Below are 13,623 nucleotides of genomic sequence, written 5' to 3'. Positions count from 1 at the left end.
TGGATGGCACACAGAGTTCCTGCCGTTCTTCAGAAGCAAAGGGGGGACTAGAATGCTATGCTGGCACTTCTACACAACACTGCATCCCACTAACTTCTTTCCCCTTGATCCTAACATTAGACTAACTGATAAGTTAACTGTGTCATTTTAGTGTGCTTTCTGTGTCCCCCTGGTGAGAGTAGGTATGGAGCCTTGCAGTTACTGAGACACTGCTCCCAGGGGTCATGTTATATGGTATGACAATGGAAAGTTTTGTTTAATCAGATGGATCTCTTAACAGAAGAGGTCTCTCAGGGCCAGGGATAGGGCTTCGTGGTTAAGAGCACTTGCTCTCCCAGAGAAGCCAGGTCTAAGGCCCAGCACCCACATGCAGCTCACAGCCATCTATAATTCCAGTCAAAGAGGATCAGATGCCTTCTTCCGGCTTCCTGTGGTATCAGGCACATGCATGGTGCACAGATATGTATGCAGGTAAAATACCCATTCACGTGAGATAAAATAATGAAGACTAAAAAGAAAGATGTGAAAGAGGTCTTCAGCTGGGGCAGAGTGCTGGCAGCCTCTATAAACGAAATGGAGCCCAGCTGAGATCCAGCGAGAAGGGAGACCCCACCACCCAGTCCCACGGCCACAATAAACTGAGTCTGGAAGTAGACTTATTTGTTTGGTTGGTTTGGTTTTTCGAGTCAGGATTTCTCTGTAGCTTTGGAGCCTGTCCTGGAACTAGCTCTTGTAGACCAGGCTAGCCTTGAACTCACAGAGATCCACCTGCCTCTGCCTCCCAAGTGCTAGGATTAAAGGTGTGCGCCACTACCACCTGGTGAAGCAGACTCTTGATGAGCCTTCAACAGCCCACCTGGCCGACCTACTGAGGGTAGCCCTATGCAGAGCCAAGGGCCCTGTAAGTGCAGCAACATATTTAACTATTTAATCCACAGCAACCAAAACCCACTACACAACCCATTCCCATTCTAAAAAGCAGCATGACTGACAAATACAAAAAGCTATCCATGAGTTCAAAGTTAGCCTCTTACCTTCTGAATCCAAGCACCTCTCAAACTTCAAGGATAACTGATAGGTGTCATAACACCGAACCCGAGGTTTATAAGTTCCTATAAAAAAAATTTAAATTGATAGAAATCCCAAGAACATACTCTTCATAGTCACACCCTACGAAACTGCTGCATGTCCTTTCTATCCTGAGGTAAGACAGTTATCATCAAATCGAAGAAAGGGAGGGCTTTAACAGCAGCACCATACAAGCATCCCAAAGTGAATGACAAAGGGAAAGCAAGCAAGTCACAGAGAATGATGTATAATGCCTAAGAAGACGCACAATCCAGTAAGAGTAACAGAAACTATCAAAAGTAAAAGTAACAGAAACAATCAAACAGCTGCCATGAGAACAGATGAAAAAGATGCTTAATATCTTAATGCTTGTATCAGTGAAACAGTTAAAATTAGCCATAAACAAATTGATACAACTTCCCTGATAATCTCCAATACCTGGAAGGTCTGTGTGTGTGTGATGGAGAACCACTCTAAAACTATATGTCAGCTTACACAAATTGAGAACTACAAAAACCCAGCCACGAGCACACCTGCGATGGGAAAAATGTCCACTCCAACTTCTGTCACACATGGCCAGAGTCTAAAAGCAAAAGAACTCATTGATCTATCAGTGGATACATCAATAATCAATGGTAAACCCACACCACAAAACAGGAAGCACATAAAGATGAGCAGGTTCCCAAAGACTGCTGGAGAGTTGGTTCTCTCCTTCTACCACATGGGTTCCAGTATCAAACTCAGGTTGTCACACTCGGCAGCAAGCACCTTTACCTGCTGAGCCGCCTAAGCGGCTCCTAAAATGTGTTACAGAAAGAAGTGCGCTCAGGCCCAGAGGTGACTGCTACAACACAGTGCATATGATCCGAACTCTGTACAGCTAAAGGCTGCAGCACAGGAAGGACAAGGAAGCACAGACACAGCAACTACCTCTAAAGCACAATCTGGGGACGCTCACATCTTATGTCACAGCCTTCTATACTCTTTGTATTTCAGACAAATACCCCATGCTTGCAATAAGGAAAAACAAGGATCTATTTTTAAAAGCAAAACATGATATTACGGGGGGAGAGGGGATCATTTTTCTAGCATGCATAAAACCTAAGATTTCATTAAAAAAAGAAAACACTGAAATATACAGAGCATGGTGATGCATGCCTATTATCCCAGCAGTTAGGAAGCTGAGGCAAAAGGCACATAAGCTCTAGGCCAGAGAAGACATCTGCCTCCCAAAGCAACAATAAGCCCTCCCAGAGCAGAAAAGCATGCAGACTTTATTTATTTGTTTATTAAAGGTTTCTGCCTCCTCCCCGCCACCGCCTCCCATTTCCCTCCCCCTCCCCCGATCAAGTCCCCTTCCCTCATCAGCCCGAAGAGCAATCAGGGTTCCCTGACCTGTGGGAAGTCCAAGGACCACCCACCTCCATCCAGGTCTAGTAAGGTGAGCATCCAAACTGCCTAGGCCCCCCCAAAGCCAGTACGTGCAGTAGGATCAAAAACCCATTGCCATTGTTCTTGAGTTCTCAGTAGTCCTCATTGTCCGCTATATTCAGTGAGTTCGGTTTTATCCCATGCTGGTTTTTCAGACCCAGGCCAGCTGGCCTTGGTGAGTTCCCGATAGAACATCCCCATTGTCTCAGTGTGTGGGTGCACCCCTCGCGGTCCTGAGTTCCTTACTCGTGCTCTCTCTCCTTCTGCTCCTGATTTGGACCTTGAGATTTCATGCAGACTTTTTTTGAATCCACTGTTGGACAATGACTTTTATGTGATGGGCCTTAGGAAAAACTATTAATATATGCAGGGCCTTTGCTCCTATTGTGCTTGGCTTTGTTTTTCCTTTATATTTCTGCATTGTCTACAAGGTTCATTTGTATCATCTTGACTCTCAAGAGAAAGAAAATGTGGCAAAAAGCACATAGTTGTATAAAATCAGCACTTCTGCGTCCATTTTCATCCCTGTGTCCCAGGAAAGTCTCACGAGGACACTAAGGATAGCTCTGCAGCTGGACGTTGCTCAGTCGCTAGTGCACTGGGATTGATCCCCAGCACTGGCAAGGAGAGGAGCAGATTTGAATCTGGCCTGATTCTAAACTGAATGTTTCCAAAAGAAACCAAGAGGCTGCTTAGCTCTGCGACAGGTCCACAGTTCACACGTCCCCTGGACTGGCTTCCTGGGGAAGTTGATTTCCCCAACTAGACTAAAACATCTCCAAAGACAAATTTTATCCAACTTGTTTTAGCCACAAGTTCTAGGACAGTGACAGAGATGGAGACAGTGGCAGAATCAAAGATGAAAGTGCTAGCTCTACTGAAGTAAGCAGACAGCAAGTGGCACCCTGAGTCTAAAGGGCCAAAGAAGGAGGTGCTAAGGACTCTGCACCCAACCACGCTGACACCCAACCATGACAGCCACTAGCTGTGTACATAGTTATTTAAAATAAAAGCAATTAAAATCAAAACTTCGGTTCTGAGATCACTATCAATGTTCACAAATTCTTGATGAAAATGGTGTTTTTGAAGATAAAAAGTAAAATCCAAGGATTCTTTTTGTTGTTGTTTTTGTTTGTTTTTCAAGACAGGGTTGGGGCTGGAGAGATGGCTCAGTGGTTAAGAGCTTTGTCTGCTCTTCCAGAGGTCCTGAGGTCAATTCCCAGCAACCACATGATGGCTCACAACCATCTGCAGTGAGATTTGGTGCCCTCTTCTGGCCTGCAGGTATACATGCAGACAGAATACTGTATACATTATAAATAATTAAAAAAAAAAAAAAAAAAAAAAAGACAGGGTTTCTCTGTGTAACAGTCCTAGCTGTCCTGGAACTCACTTTGTAGATCAGGCTGGCCTCGAACTCACTGAGATCCGCCTGCCTCTGCCTCCCAAGTGTTAGGATTAAAGGTGTGCACCACCACTGTCGAGCTAAACCCAAGGATTCTAAGTAAAAAAGGAATTAATCTTGTCAGAGTAGAGAATGATTTCATAAAAGGAAATATAATTTAGCATTAAACCTCCCTGCCAGGTGTGGTGGTGCACACCTTTAATCCCAGCACTTGGGAGGCACAAACTAGAGGATCTCCATGAGTTTGAGGCCAGCATGGTCTACACAGCCAGTTCTAGGATACCAGGGTTACAGAGTGAGAACCTGTCAAAAAAAGAAAACAAGACAAAAACCTCTCTCTTACTTAATCTACACCCTGGAGCACTGGACACCACCATTTAGTGTCTCTGGATCTGAATTCAAGGTCTAAGCCCCTTCTAGTCCTCAGTACCTGTGCCCAAATAGCTCACATCTTCCTAACCCTCCTTACCAGTTTCTCGAAATAAAAGCAGAAGCTAAAGGGCTGGAGAGATTAGCTCACAGTTAAGAAACGGGCTACTCTTCCAAAGAACCAGGGTTTGGTTTCCAGCACCCACATAATGGCTCACAACTGTGTGTAACTCCAGTTCCTGGGTTCCAAAGCCCTCTTCTGGCTTTCAGGGCACAAGGCATGTGTAATACACTTCAAGACATACAGGCAAAACACTCATACACCAAAAATAAAAATAATAAATGGAAAAAAACGGGCTTAGCGATGTGGACAGCATGGGTGCTGAGACAGCCATTAACACAGCACAAAGGGACTGGCTTGCTATGTATGAAGCCGTTCAAGTAGAGTGGAGCAAAGCCTGGGGTGGAGGCACATGTCTGTTTCTCAGCAACTGAAAGTGGAGGTAATGAGGGGAGATATGAGTCTGAGACCAGACTAGGATACATGGAAAGCCCAAAAACCAAAAAATAGAAACTAAAAATTAAAAGCTATTTGTGACCTATTCTGAAAAGTCATTAAAAAAAACTATATGTATTGATAGAGAAACACAGCAAACTGTTCATGGAAGAATCTAATTCTCAGGTAAATATGTGCTCGTCTAACTCTCCTGAGCATTTCTGTGCATCTGAAGTGATTATAAGTAAACACTGGGGTAAACATGGAGGGTGACCCTTCCTACTAGAGCACTTCCTGTTATGGAGCACATGCAAATCATAACCACAAAGATGCTTACCCGTCGCTAAGATGTACTGTCCATCTTTTGACACCTTGATAGTGGTACACACAGTGGGCATTTCAAAATCCTGAATAAGTTCAATTCTCCTACGAACATCTACAGAGAGAAGGAGGAAGAAACTAGTTCAGCACAGGCATCAGGAGAGAAGAGAGTATACAACTCGAAGGTTCCCAGGCCTGAGACAACCCCATCACAGCTCACCCAGCTTCTTCTTAGCTCCTTCCTCTTTAACAGTTTGGATCTGAACTGCCCCCCAAAAGGCCCAAGGGTACCAGGGTCTGGTTCCTAGGTTCATGGCTTAATTGGGAGATGGTAAAACTTATGAGCTATGGAGCCCAGTGAGACTATAGGCCACCCATTTATTCTATCTCCTCTTGCTTCCTGTTTAGTTAGCCATCCCTTGCACCATGAGCTCCCACCACAATATGCTGCCTCACCACAGGCCCCAGGAACCAGTGGCACATGGACAGCAGGCCCAAAAACAGTTTCTTCCCATAAATACTCTGAAGCCATTTTGTTACACATGAGCACACTGGAAGGGGATCAGATAAAACCCGAATCTGTGAGCTCCAAACAGCATTTCTTCTGAGTTAAAAATCTCATTTTCCACCTGACTTTGGTACTTTATATAAAAGCTATTTTCCCAAGAAGCTTGCCAAAAGATCTCAATCTCACAGCCAGAAAGCTCCTCATGCTCAATTTTTAAAAGACTCAGTTAAAAGGAAGATAAGTTTCCTCTCATCTACAGCACCTGAACTGAAAAACTTTAATGGAAATAAATTTATCAAAGTCAGTTAAGTTACAATTCAATCTCATTGTTTACATTCAGACATTTTATATGTGAAGTTCTTTTGTTCATTAAAAAAAAAAAGTTTACTGTCTTTGTATTGCAAAACTGAGAGATTCAACTAACAGATAAAGTTTCTGGGGCTGGAGAGATGGCTCAGTGGTCAAGAGCACTGGCTGTTCTTCCAGAGAACCTGGTTCAATTCTCAGCACATACAGGGCGGCTCACAACCGCCTGTAACTCCAGTTCCAGGAAATCTGACATCATCATAAAGAATATACACTGGCAAAACACAGTGCATACTAATTAAAAAAAAAAAAAGGATTCTGGCCCACAAAGCAATTATGGAACTGTCGGGAAAGACAGTCCTCCTTAGGCCTCGTGTGTTCCTATGCATCTTGCTTAGTGCGGCAGTCCTGCAAGGGTCTGGCCACTTGTACCTGAGCCATGTTTCCGGGTTCCTGGCAGCTGAGAATTTTGACAGACGAGGTCACTGAAGGGCAGGCCTGTTTACTGCCTGCTAGCAAAGCCATGGGCTTCCCACCTCAGGGTTCCTCCCTGAAACACAAACCCCCAGTGTGCACACCTCATCCAAGCCATGCTGAAGCCCTCCCAAGGGACTCGAAGGGCAGCTGGGACAAACATGCAGAGGTCGTACCATCTGTGCCATGCCGTGAGTCTGTCTCTGACCCTGGAGCCTTGATGCCACCCATGAAGCCAGAAGAGGCTAACTTGTTAGCTTGAAAAGGAGGTAAAACCAAGATCCACACCATCAGCAGGACAAAAGCTCACTTCCTACACCCCACACTGGAAAGCCAGAGCTGAAGACACTGTCACATGAGACACTGACAGCAGGAGCACTGTGGATACTTACCCACATCTTTCTTCTGCAGCGCTCTCTTCTTCCTGTCAGAAAGCCACTAGGAGAGAACAGATGCTGCGCTTTAAAACACACCGGGATTGTCTTCTGCTCGCAAAAAAATAAAAGTTCATTTTAAAAACCGCAAACTTACAGGAAACAATAAAATGGAAAGTGGGGCTATTCTAGAATCTTAACTGCATGATAGTATATCTTCTGGATTTTTAAAAATACATTTACATATACTAAACAAAAAATTTTGGATAGCTGTTTTACAAAGCAAAAAAAAAAAGAATAAAATTAATCCATCTAAGCTAAGAGAATGCAGAAGCTCTCAATGATGGGTTTCAGTTTCAACGAGGAGTGAGTGCCATCGTGTGTGTGTGTGTGTGTGTGTGTGTGTGTATGCTCCTCTGTGTTGACACATAGTCACACTATGTAGCTTTTTACCCTAGACTAAACCCCACAAACTCACACTCTTCCTGTCTCAGCCTCCCACATGCTAGGATTATAAATGTGTCTCTTTGCTAACTAAAGTCTATTTCTTACAAAGAATAAGAACAGATATACAACTGGCCTAATAGCCAACCCTGGATAAGAAATGATATTTTTTAACTGACACATTCCACATTCACTGAACACAGATTCTGCTCTGCAGGCAGCAGTTGAATGAACAGCAATGATGAAACACTTGTCAACTACAGTGACACTGAGCGGATAGGTCTCGACTGGGGCAATTTTGTTCCCCAGAGGGCTTACGGCAATTCTTGAAGATTCAGTCTGCCATCACATCTGGTAGGTGTAATCCTGGTATCTAGTGGGTATGGGCTAGGGAAGCTGGCAAACAGCCTATAAGACAACACTAGCAACAAGTAATTGTCCAGCTTAAAATGTCAATAAATTCAAAGTTAAAAGCCCCAAAGAAATGAGAAAAAAAAATATCCATCATTTCTAAAAGGGCAAAGCCAATGTACTATTCTTTTTTGTTGTTGTTGCTGTTTTTGCTTTTTGTTTTCCAAGACAGAGTTTCTCTGAGCAACAGCCCTAGCTGTCCTGGAACCAGTCTGTGGACCGGGCTGACCTCAGACTCACAGAGATCCACCTACCTCTGCCTCCCAAGTGTTGGGATTAAAGGTGTGCGCCACCACAGCCCAGTTCAATGTACTATTCTTACTAGATAGGGCAGAATAATCTCTCTACTCATGCAGACTCCCCTCTCAAGACCTTAAGTATACAATAGAGACATTGTGTACACCAGAATGACACTTTCAAATGTCTGGGGATGGGCCAGAGGTTTTCTTCTCTCTGCAGTAAGGGAGTTGCTACTCTATGACGATATTGCTCTGACTGTATTTCAGGCAATGATGTTTCTACTAAAGGATGTGAGAGCAGGGCAGTGGTGGTGCACACCTTTAATCCCAGCACTTGGGAGGCAGAAGCAGGTGGATCTCTGGGAGTTCGAGGCCAGCCTGGTCTACAAGAGCTAGTTCCAGGACAGGCTCCAAAGCTACAGAGAAACCCTGTCTCAAAAATAAAACCAAAAAAAATTTAAAAAAATAAAAAAAATAAAGGATGTGAGAATGGTTTCTAAACAGTCAGCATGCTCTCACAAGAACCTAACACAAGAAGAACAAAAGTGATGTCTTATGGTCACTGTGTATGATAAAACACCATGGCCTTCAGCTACGGTTCACATCACGGTGCATCACGGAAGGAAGTCAGGACAGAAACTCAAACAGGCAGAAACCTAGAGGTAGGAACTGATGCAGAGGCTATAGAGGGGTACTGCTTACTGGCTTGCTTCCCATGGCTTGCTCAGCCTCCTTATAGAATCCGGGACTACCAGCCCAGGGATGACACCATTCAGTGAGCTGGGACCTCTCCCGTTACTCATTAATTTTAAAAAAAAATACTCTATAGCTGGACCTCATGGAGGCATTTTCTCAGCTGAGGTTCCCTCCTTTCAGATAACTCTTGTGTCAAGCTGACGTAAAACCAGCCAGCACACTCAGTCGTCGATAAATTAAAGACATATCACTAGGGCAATGAGAGGGGCAGCGACGGTGACGAGGAGATGAAGACTCACCTCAGGGAGGGACTTGCCGCAGCTGAGGCTGTAAATCTTCACCTCGTTGAGGCTCGAGACCTGCATGGCGGCGCGGAGCACCCGGAACCCGGCAAGCAGTCACAGAACACGGGCCCCTCGGTACTCCAGCATCCGAATCCCAGGCGCACCGGTGCAGCGTGTGGGAACTGGCGCGGGGTGATGACGCACTTCCGGGCGCAGGAAGTGCGCGCTCATTCGGACTCCGGCAGAGGGCTGAGGTGCGGAAGCACAACGGAAGAGGTCTGCAGAAACTTACAGTGGCTCTGAGAGCTGAAAAAAGTAAAATGAAAAGGGAAATTGTAAGAGAAAGCGTGAGGTGAGGAAGTAAGCTTGAACCTGGTAACGTATGAGACAAATACGTGGCAGTAATAACAGCGCTTACCGTTTATAGAGAGTTCGTAGGTTGCTCCTTCAGTACGGGCTGCCTCTGTGGTCCAGATCTGAGGACTTGGAACGGCTTTAATTCCGAAGAGGCTGACTGCTGGCGAGAACCCTCTCCAGGCTTCCTCCGTGTCCTCTTCCCTCTAAATGTTTACGTTATGAAAAGTGGAATCTGGGAAAGAGAAAGGTTAAGTAATGCTTTCTCCAAAGCCCTGTGAAACGACACAAAATCCTCCTGGCTCCCCCTGAGAACCTTTGCTGCTCCCCGAGGTCCCTCAGGTCCACATCGGCGAAGGGTGGATTGCTTTCATCTTTGTCTTTAGGCCCATTGGCTTTGAGAGGGCTTATACAGTCTCGTCTGCTTTTTCTTTCTGGGCAAAGCGGATCTGCCGCAGGACTTTCCTGTGTTGTATATAAATACTGTTAACAACAGATTTTGGGTGGTTTTTTTTCCCCCCTGACGGCCCATTTTTACGAGAAAAATACACAGTTATTTAAAACACCCCCCCCCCCAAGGTCGAGAATATTGAGACCAAAAGTAATGCGATGTTTCCTTTTTAAACTTGGCTGTTTTCTTCAGACCCCATAGTTTCTGTGAGACGGTGGTCCCTTTGAAGTTAATGAAACACATTTATTTTAAATTGTGTGTGTATGTATGTGTGCACAAGAGTACAGGTGCCTACCCAAAGGTATTGGGTCCCATGGAGCTGAAGTTACAGGTGGTTGTGAGAGTGCTGGGAACCAAAAGTTGGGTCCTCTGGGAGAGCAGTAGATGCTCTTAACTTCTGAGCATTTCTCCAACTCCAAAAACTGTCATTTTAAAATAACCTAAAAATCTTGATTTATCCTGGGAATGGCCCTTGCTTGAGCCAGTGTTGGTTACAGGACCCTTTCAGTAAATACTTGGTGACCAAATGAAACAGTTGGTCACTCCGGCTGCTGTAACAAAACCCCTCAGGCTGGGTAGCTTATAAACAACAGAAATTTCTCACGATTTGGAAGGGAAGTAAGTCCAAGACCAAGATACCCTCAGGCTCTGGAGGGAGCTGACTTCCTTCACCTCCTGAGTAAGGCACATGGTAAACGGGACAGGGAGCTTCCCCAAAGCTACTTTATAAGAACACCTTCAACTCTGTCAGCCCCCACTATGTTTGAATATGAACTATCACACTCCCTAAAATGTTCATGTTTTGAATCCTCTGATTCCCAGCTGATGGCGAATTGAGAGGTGACTGAATCATCACTGTTCCACCTCGATCAATAGATGGCTGGATAGGCTCTTAAGAGTTGGGGCCCTTGCACCAAGCCAGGTGAACCTAAGATTGACCCCCAGGACCCATGTGGTGAAGGAAAGAGATGATTCCTACAAGTTGTTTTCTGGCCTCCAGACACGATGTTCACCCACACAAAATAAATTCAAAGATTTTTATAAGATTATTTTTTCAATTTTAAGATAGGGCCTGCTTGGGAGAAGTTGGTCACTGGGGGCATACTTTTGGGGGCTCTCGCTTCTGCCTCTTCATCTTTCTCTACTTTCTTTTTCTCTGTTTTTCTGTCTCTTCCTGACACCTTGAGGCACACATCCTCCCTCTACATATTCCTGGTATCATGGTGGTTAGCCTCACCACCGTCCTGAAGCCCATGGAGCTGCCAGCTGTGGACTGACACCACTGGAGAGATGAACCAGTGTAAACCTGTGCGCTTTTCAAGATGCTTTCCTAGGAGTTTTGTCGCACTGCAGAAAGCCTGCTGGAAACACTTCAGGACCCCTACCCCTAATGCCATCATCTTGAGAGGTATAATTTCAGCACAAGAACTTGAGGGAAGAGACAAACAGGACATAGCACTCCTTGCTGGGAATTTAGTTCAGTGGTAGAGTGCTTACCTGCAAGCTCAAAGCTATGGGTGTGATCCCCGACACACGCACATAAAAGGAAGAGAAAAAAGTCATCCTAACCCAGAGTCCTTCAATGTTGTATACACGTCAAGCCTTTGTTGTTAATACCACACACCTCCATGAAGATGATTTTCTACTTCAGACACATCCACTGTCTCTCCAACAAGAACAGCACATCCGAGAATCAGCAGCTATACACAGGAGAACACAGCTTTGCTTGAGTGTGGGCAAAGTCTCTGCACACTCACCAAGTCTGCTCTACTTCACTCCTTGGTCTTCTGCTGAGGCAGTAGCTGCATTCAGAGCATGACTGTGCCAGTGCTTGCGGCATCTTGTCTAACAAGGCGCTCAGTCCCCAGGTAGCAGTGAACTCAGACAGGAGGCTGTGTTACATGTCTCCTTCTGAGGCTAAGAGCACAGACTTCTGAGCTAGAACGCTTGCACTTCACCGCTGGCTCTACCATGTGCTGCTGAATAACGAGAGTTAACCCCCTGCCTTTGGTTCTTCCTTTGAAAATAATAAGGCTTGTAACAGTGTCTGCTGCAGCTCCTGTTGTGAAAATTAATGTGTATGCTATGATGAATCACTGGTTCCAGAGTGTCTGTCTTTCAGACCAGGCTGGCCTTGAACTTACAGATGTCCACCACTTTCTGCCTCCTGAATACTGGGATTAAAAGCATGTGCCACCACCCAGTCTTGAGCTTTTCAATGTAGAATCCTCTGACTAAGAGCCAGGGAAATAGCTCAGAGGGTAAAGGTGCTCGCTGCTAAACTTAACAACCAAAGTTTGATCCCCAGGTGGAAGGAGCAACCTGACTCAAGCAAATCGGTCTCTGATCCCCCACGAATCTATCTCCCCGCTCCTTTTTCTGAAAAGTTTTTTGTTTTTTGTTTTGGTTGGTTGGTTTTTTGAGACAGGGTTTCTCTGTAGCTTTGGAGCCTGTCCTGGAACTATATCTGTGGACCAGGCTAGCCTTGAGCTCACAGAGATCTGCCTGTCTCTCAAGTGCTGGGATTAAAGGCATGCGTCACCACCACCTGACTTGTCATGTTTTTGAAAACAATCCTTTGACTAAAGGTGGTTGGATATTCACTGAAAACAAGTACAAGCTAATTAGTTTCATTTGTGGACTATAGTCTGACTACTGCATTGCTGTACATGGTGCTTTTCCCAACCCCCATCTTTATGATGGAATTGAGTTCATACTCTCAAAACTTGCAGAGCCTGACCACAGAGGATCAGGACTGTTCTGCACAGTCCAGAAAATGGCCTGTAATTAGCCATACTTTGGCTTTGAATAAATGAGTTTATCACATATAAAGCAAACAAAAGTAAAAGAACAAATAGCAAGTAACAGACAGAAGCAGCAGATAAACAAGAAAACATCATCAACTTGGGCGCTGAGAACATCTGGCAGAGAAGACTGGAGCAGCCCAATTGGGAGAACAAGCTCACATTATCAGGGGAGTCCCCACGTGTGCACTTGCAAACACCCAGCAGAAATCAAGGGAGGCTGAGACAGCTAGAGTTTCCCACTGAACTCACTGTGGGTGTGCTCTGGGCCTTTTTCCCACTGCAGATGAGATAAACAGCAGGAACATCTGTTGGAAATACTTTACCTTCTAGCTGTTCCCAGCCATACAAATTCTTTAAAAGTATTTTATTTTTAAATATTTTAAAAATATTTCTTTTTTGCTGTGGTTGTGACTGTGTAGCTATGTGCATGTGAATGCCCATGAAGGCTCTAGGTGTTGGGTCTTGCAGGACTGGAGCTACATGCAGTTGTAAGCTGCCTGACATGGGTGGTAGGAATCAATCCCAGGGCCTCTGCAAGAGCAATTTTTGCCCTTAATCACCGAGCCCTCTCCAACCTGATGCAATATTTTTAATTCTCTTAGGTGTTTATGTTTTTCTCTTCTTCCCTCTGACAGAGTCAGGCGACCAGCCTGACCCAGAACAGGGAGTTTTGGTGGAGACAAGGAAGGGCCTCGTTGCTCCCAGAATCAACATTCAACAAGTGTAAACAGGTTGGCAGTTTATCAGTGTAATGTGAATAACCCTGGTGCGCTGTCACTATTTAACGCTGGTGGTCAGATCTGAGTGAATGGACCATGGTGCTGTGAATGCTTAACTTAAGCCTAATCCTAGTGAACAGGTCATGACAAAAGACACGGAACACAGTTCATTTCCTGGATGATCTGGTCAGGCAGAGATGGTAACGGGGGTCTACATGTGGGTTACCACTTCTCCCATCACTGCTGCTGTAGAGAGCAATGATAGCAGTGATCATTAAAAGGCATGTTTAAAAAAATGAATAAAGGTGTCTCAAGACTGGGGGCTGGAGAGACAACACTGCAGTTAAGAGCACTGGCGGCACACTCATGAAGCCCGGTACCCGCACACCAAACCAGGCATCTGGCAAACACCTGTGATCTGACTCCAGGGACGCCAATGTCTTCTGATCACTGTGTGCTCAAAGGC

General features: G+C 45.1%; 1 protein-coding gene across 2 annotated transcripts in view; it reads right to left on the bottom strand.

Moving 5' to 3' along the window:
• Positions 1–8,986, bottom strand: part of LOC121432517 (nucleolar protein 10) — an 84,754-nt gene extending 75,768 nt beyond the window's left edge. Inside the window, exons 1-4 of one of the 2 annotated variants that reach the window (XM_041630509.1) lie at positions 8,842–8,986; positions 6,771–6,816; positions 5,107–5,205; positions 1,035–1,112 (exon numbers count right to left, since the gene is read on the bottom strand). In XM_041630509.1, coding sequence (XP_041486443.1) covers positions 1,035–1,112; positions 5,107–5,205; positions 6,771–6,816; positions 8,842–8,907 — 289 coding nt within the window. In that variant the 5' untranslated portion in view covers positions 8,908–8,986. Of the gene's footprint in view, positions 1–1,034; positions 1,113–5,106; positions 5,206–6,336; positions 6,439–6,770; positions 6,817–8,841 lie in introns of those variants that run through there. The other variant, XM_041630510.1, reaches the window with a different exon arrangement.
• Between the last annotated feature and the right edge of the window lie 4,637 nt (positions 8,987–13,623).

Source organism: Microtus oregoni, unplaced genomic scaffold, assembly GCF_018167655.1.
Source record: "Microtus oregoni isolate MIOR12 unplaced genomic scaffold, Mior012 000034F_ref0000314, whole genome shotgun sequence".
NCBI classification, from domain to species: Eukaryota; Metazoa; Chordata; class Mammalia; order Rodentia; family Cricetidae; genus Microtus; species Microtus oregoni.
Note: the sequence above shows the minus strand (reverse complement) of the source record. Positions and strands in the feature narration are given on the sequence as shown.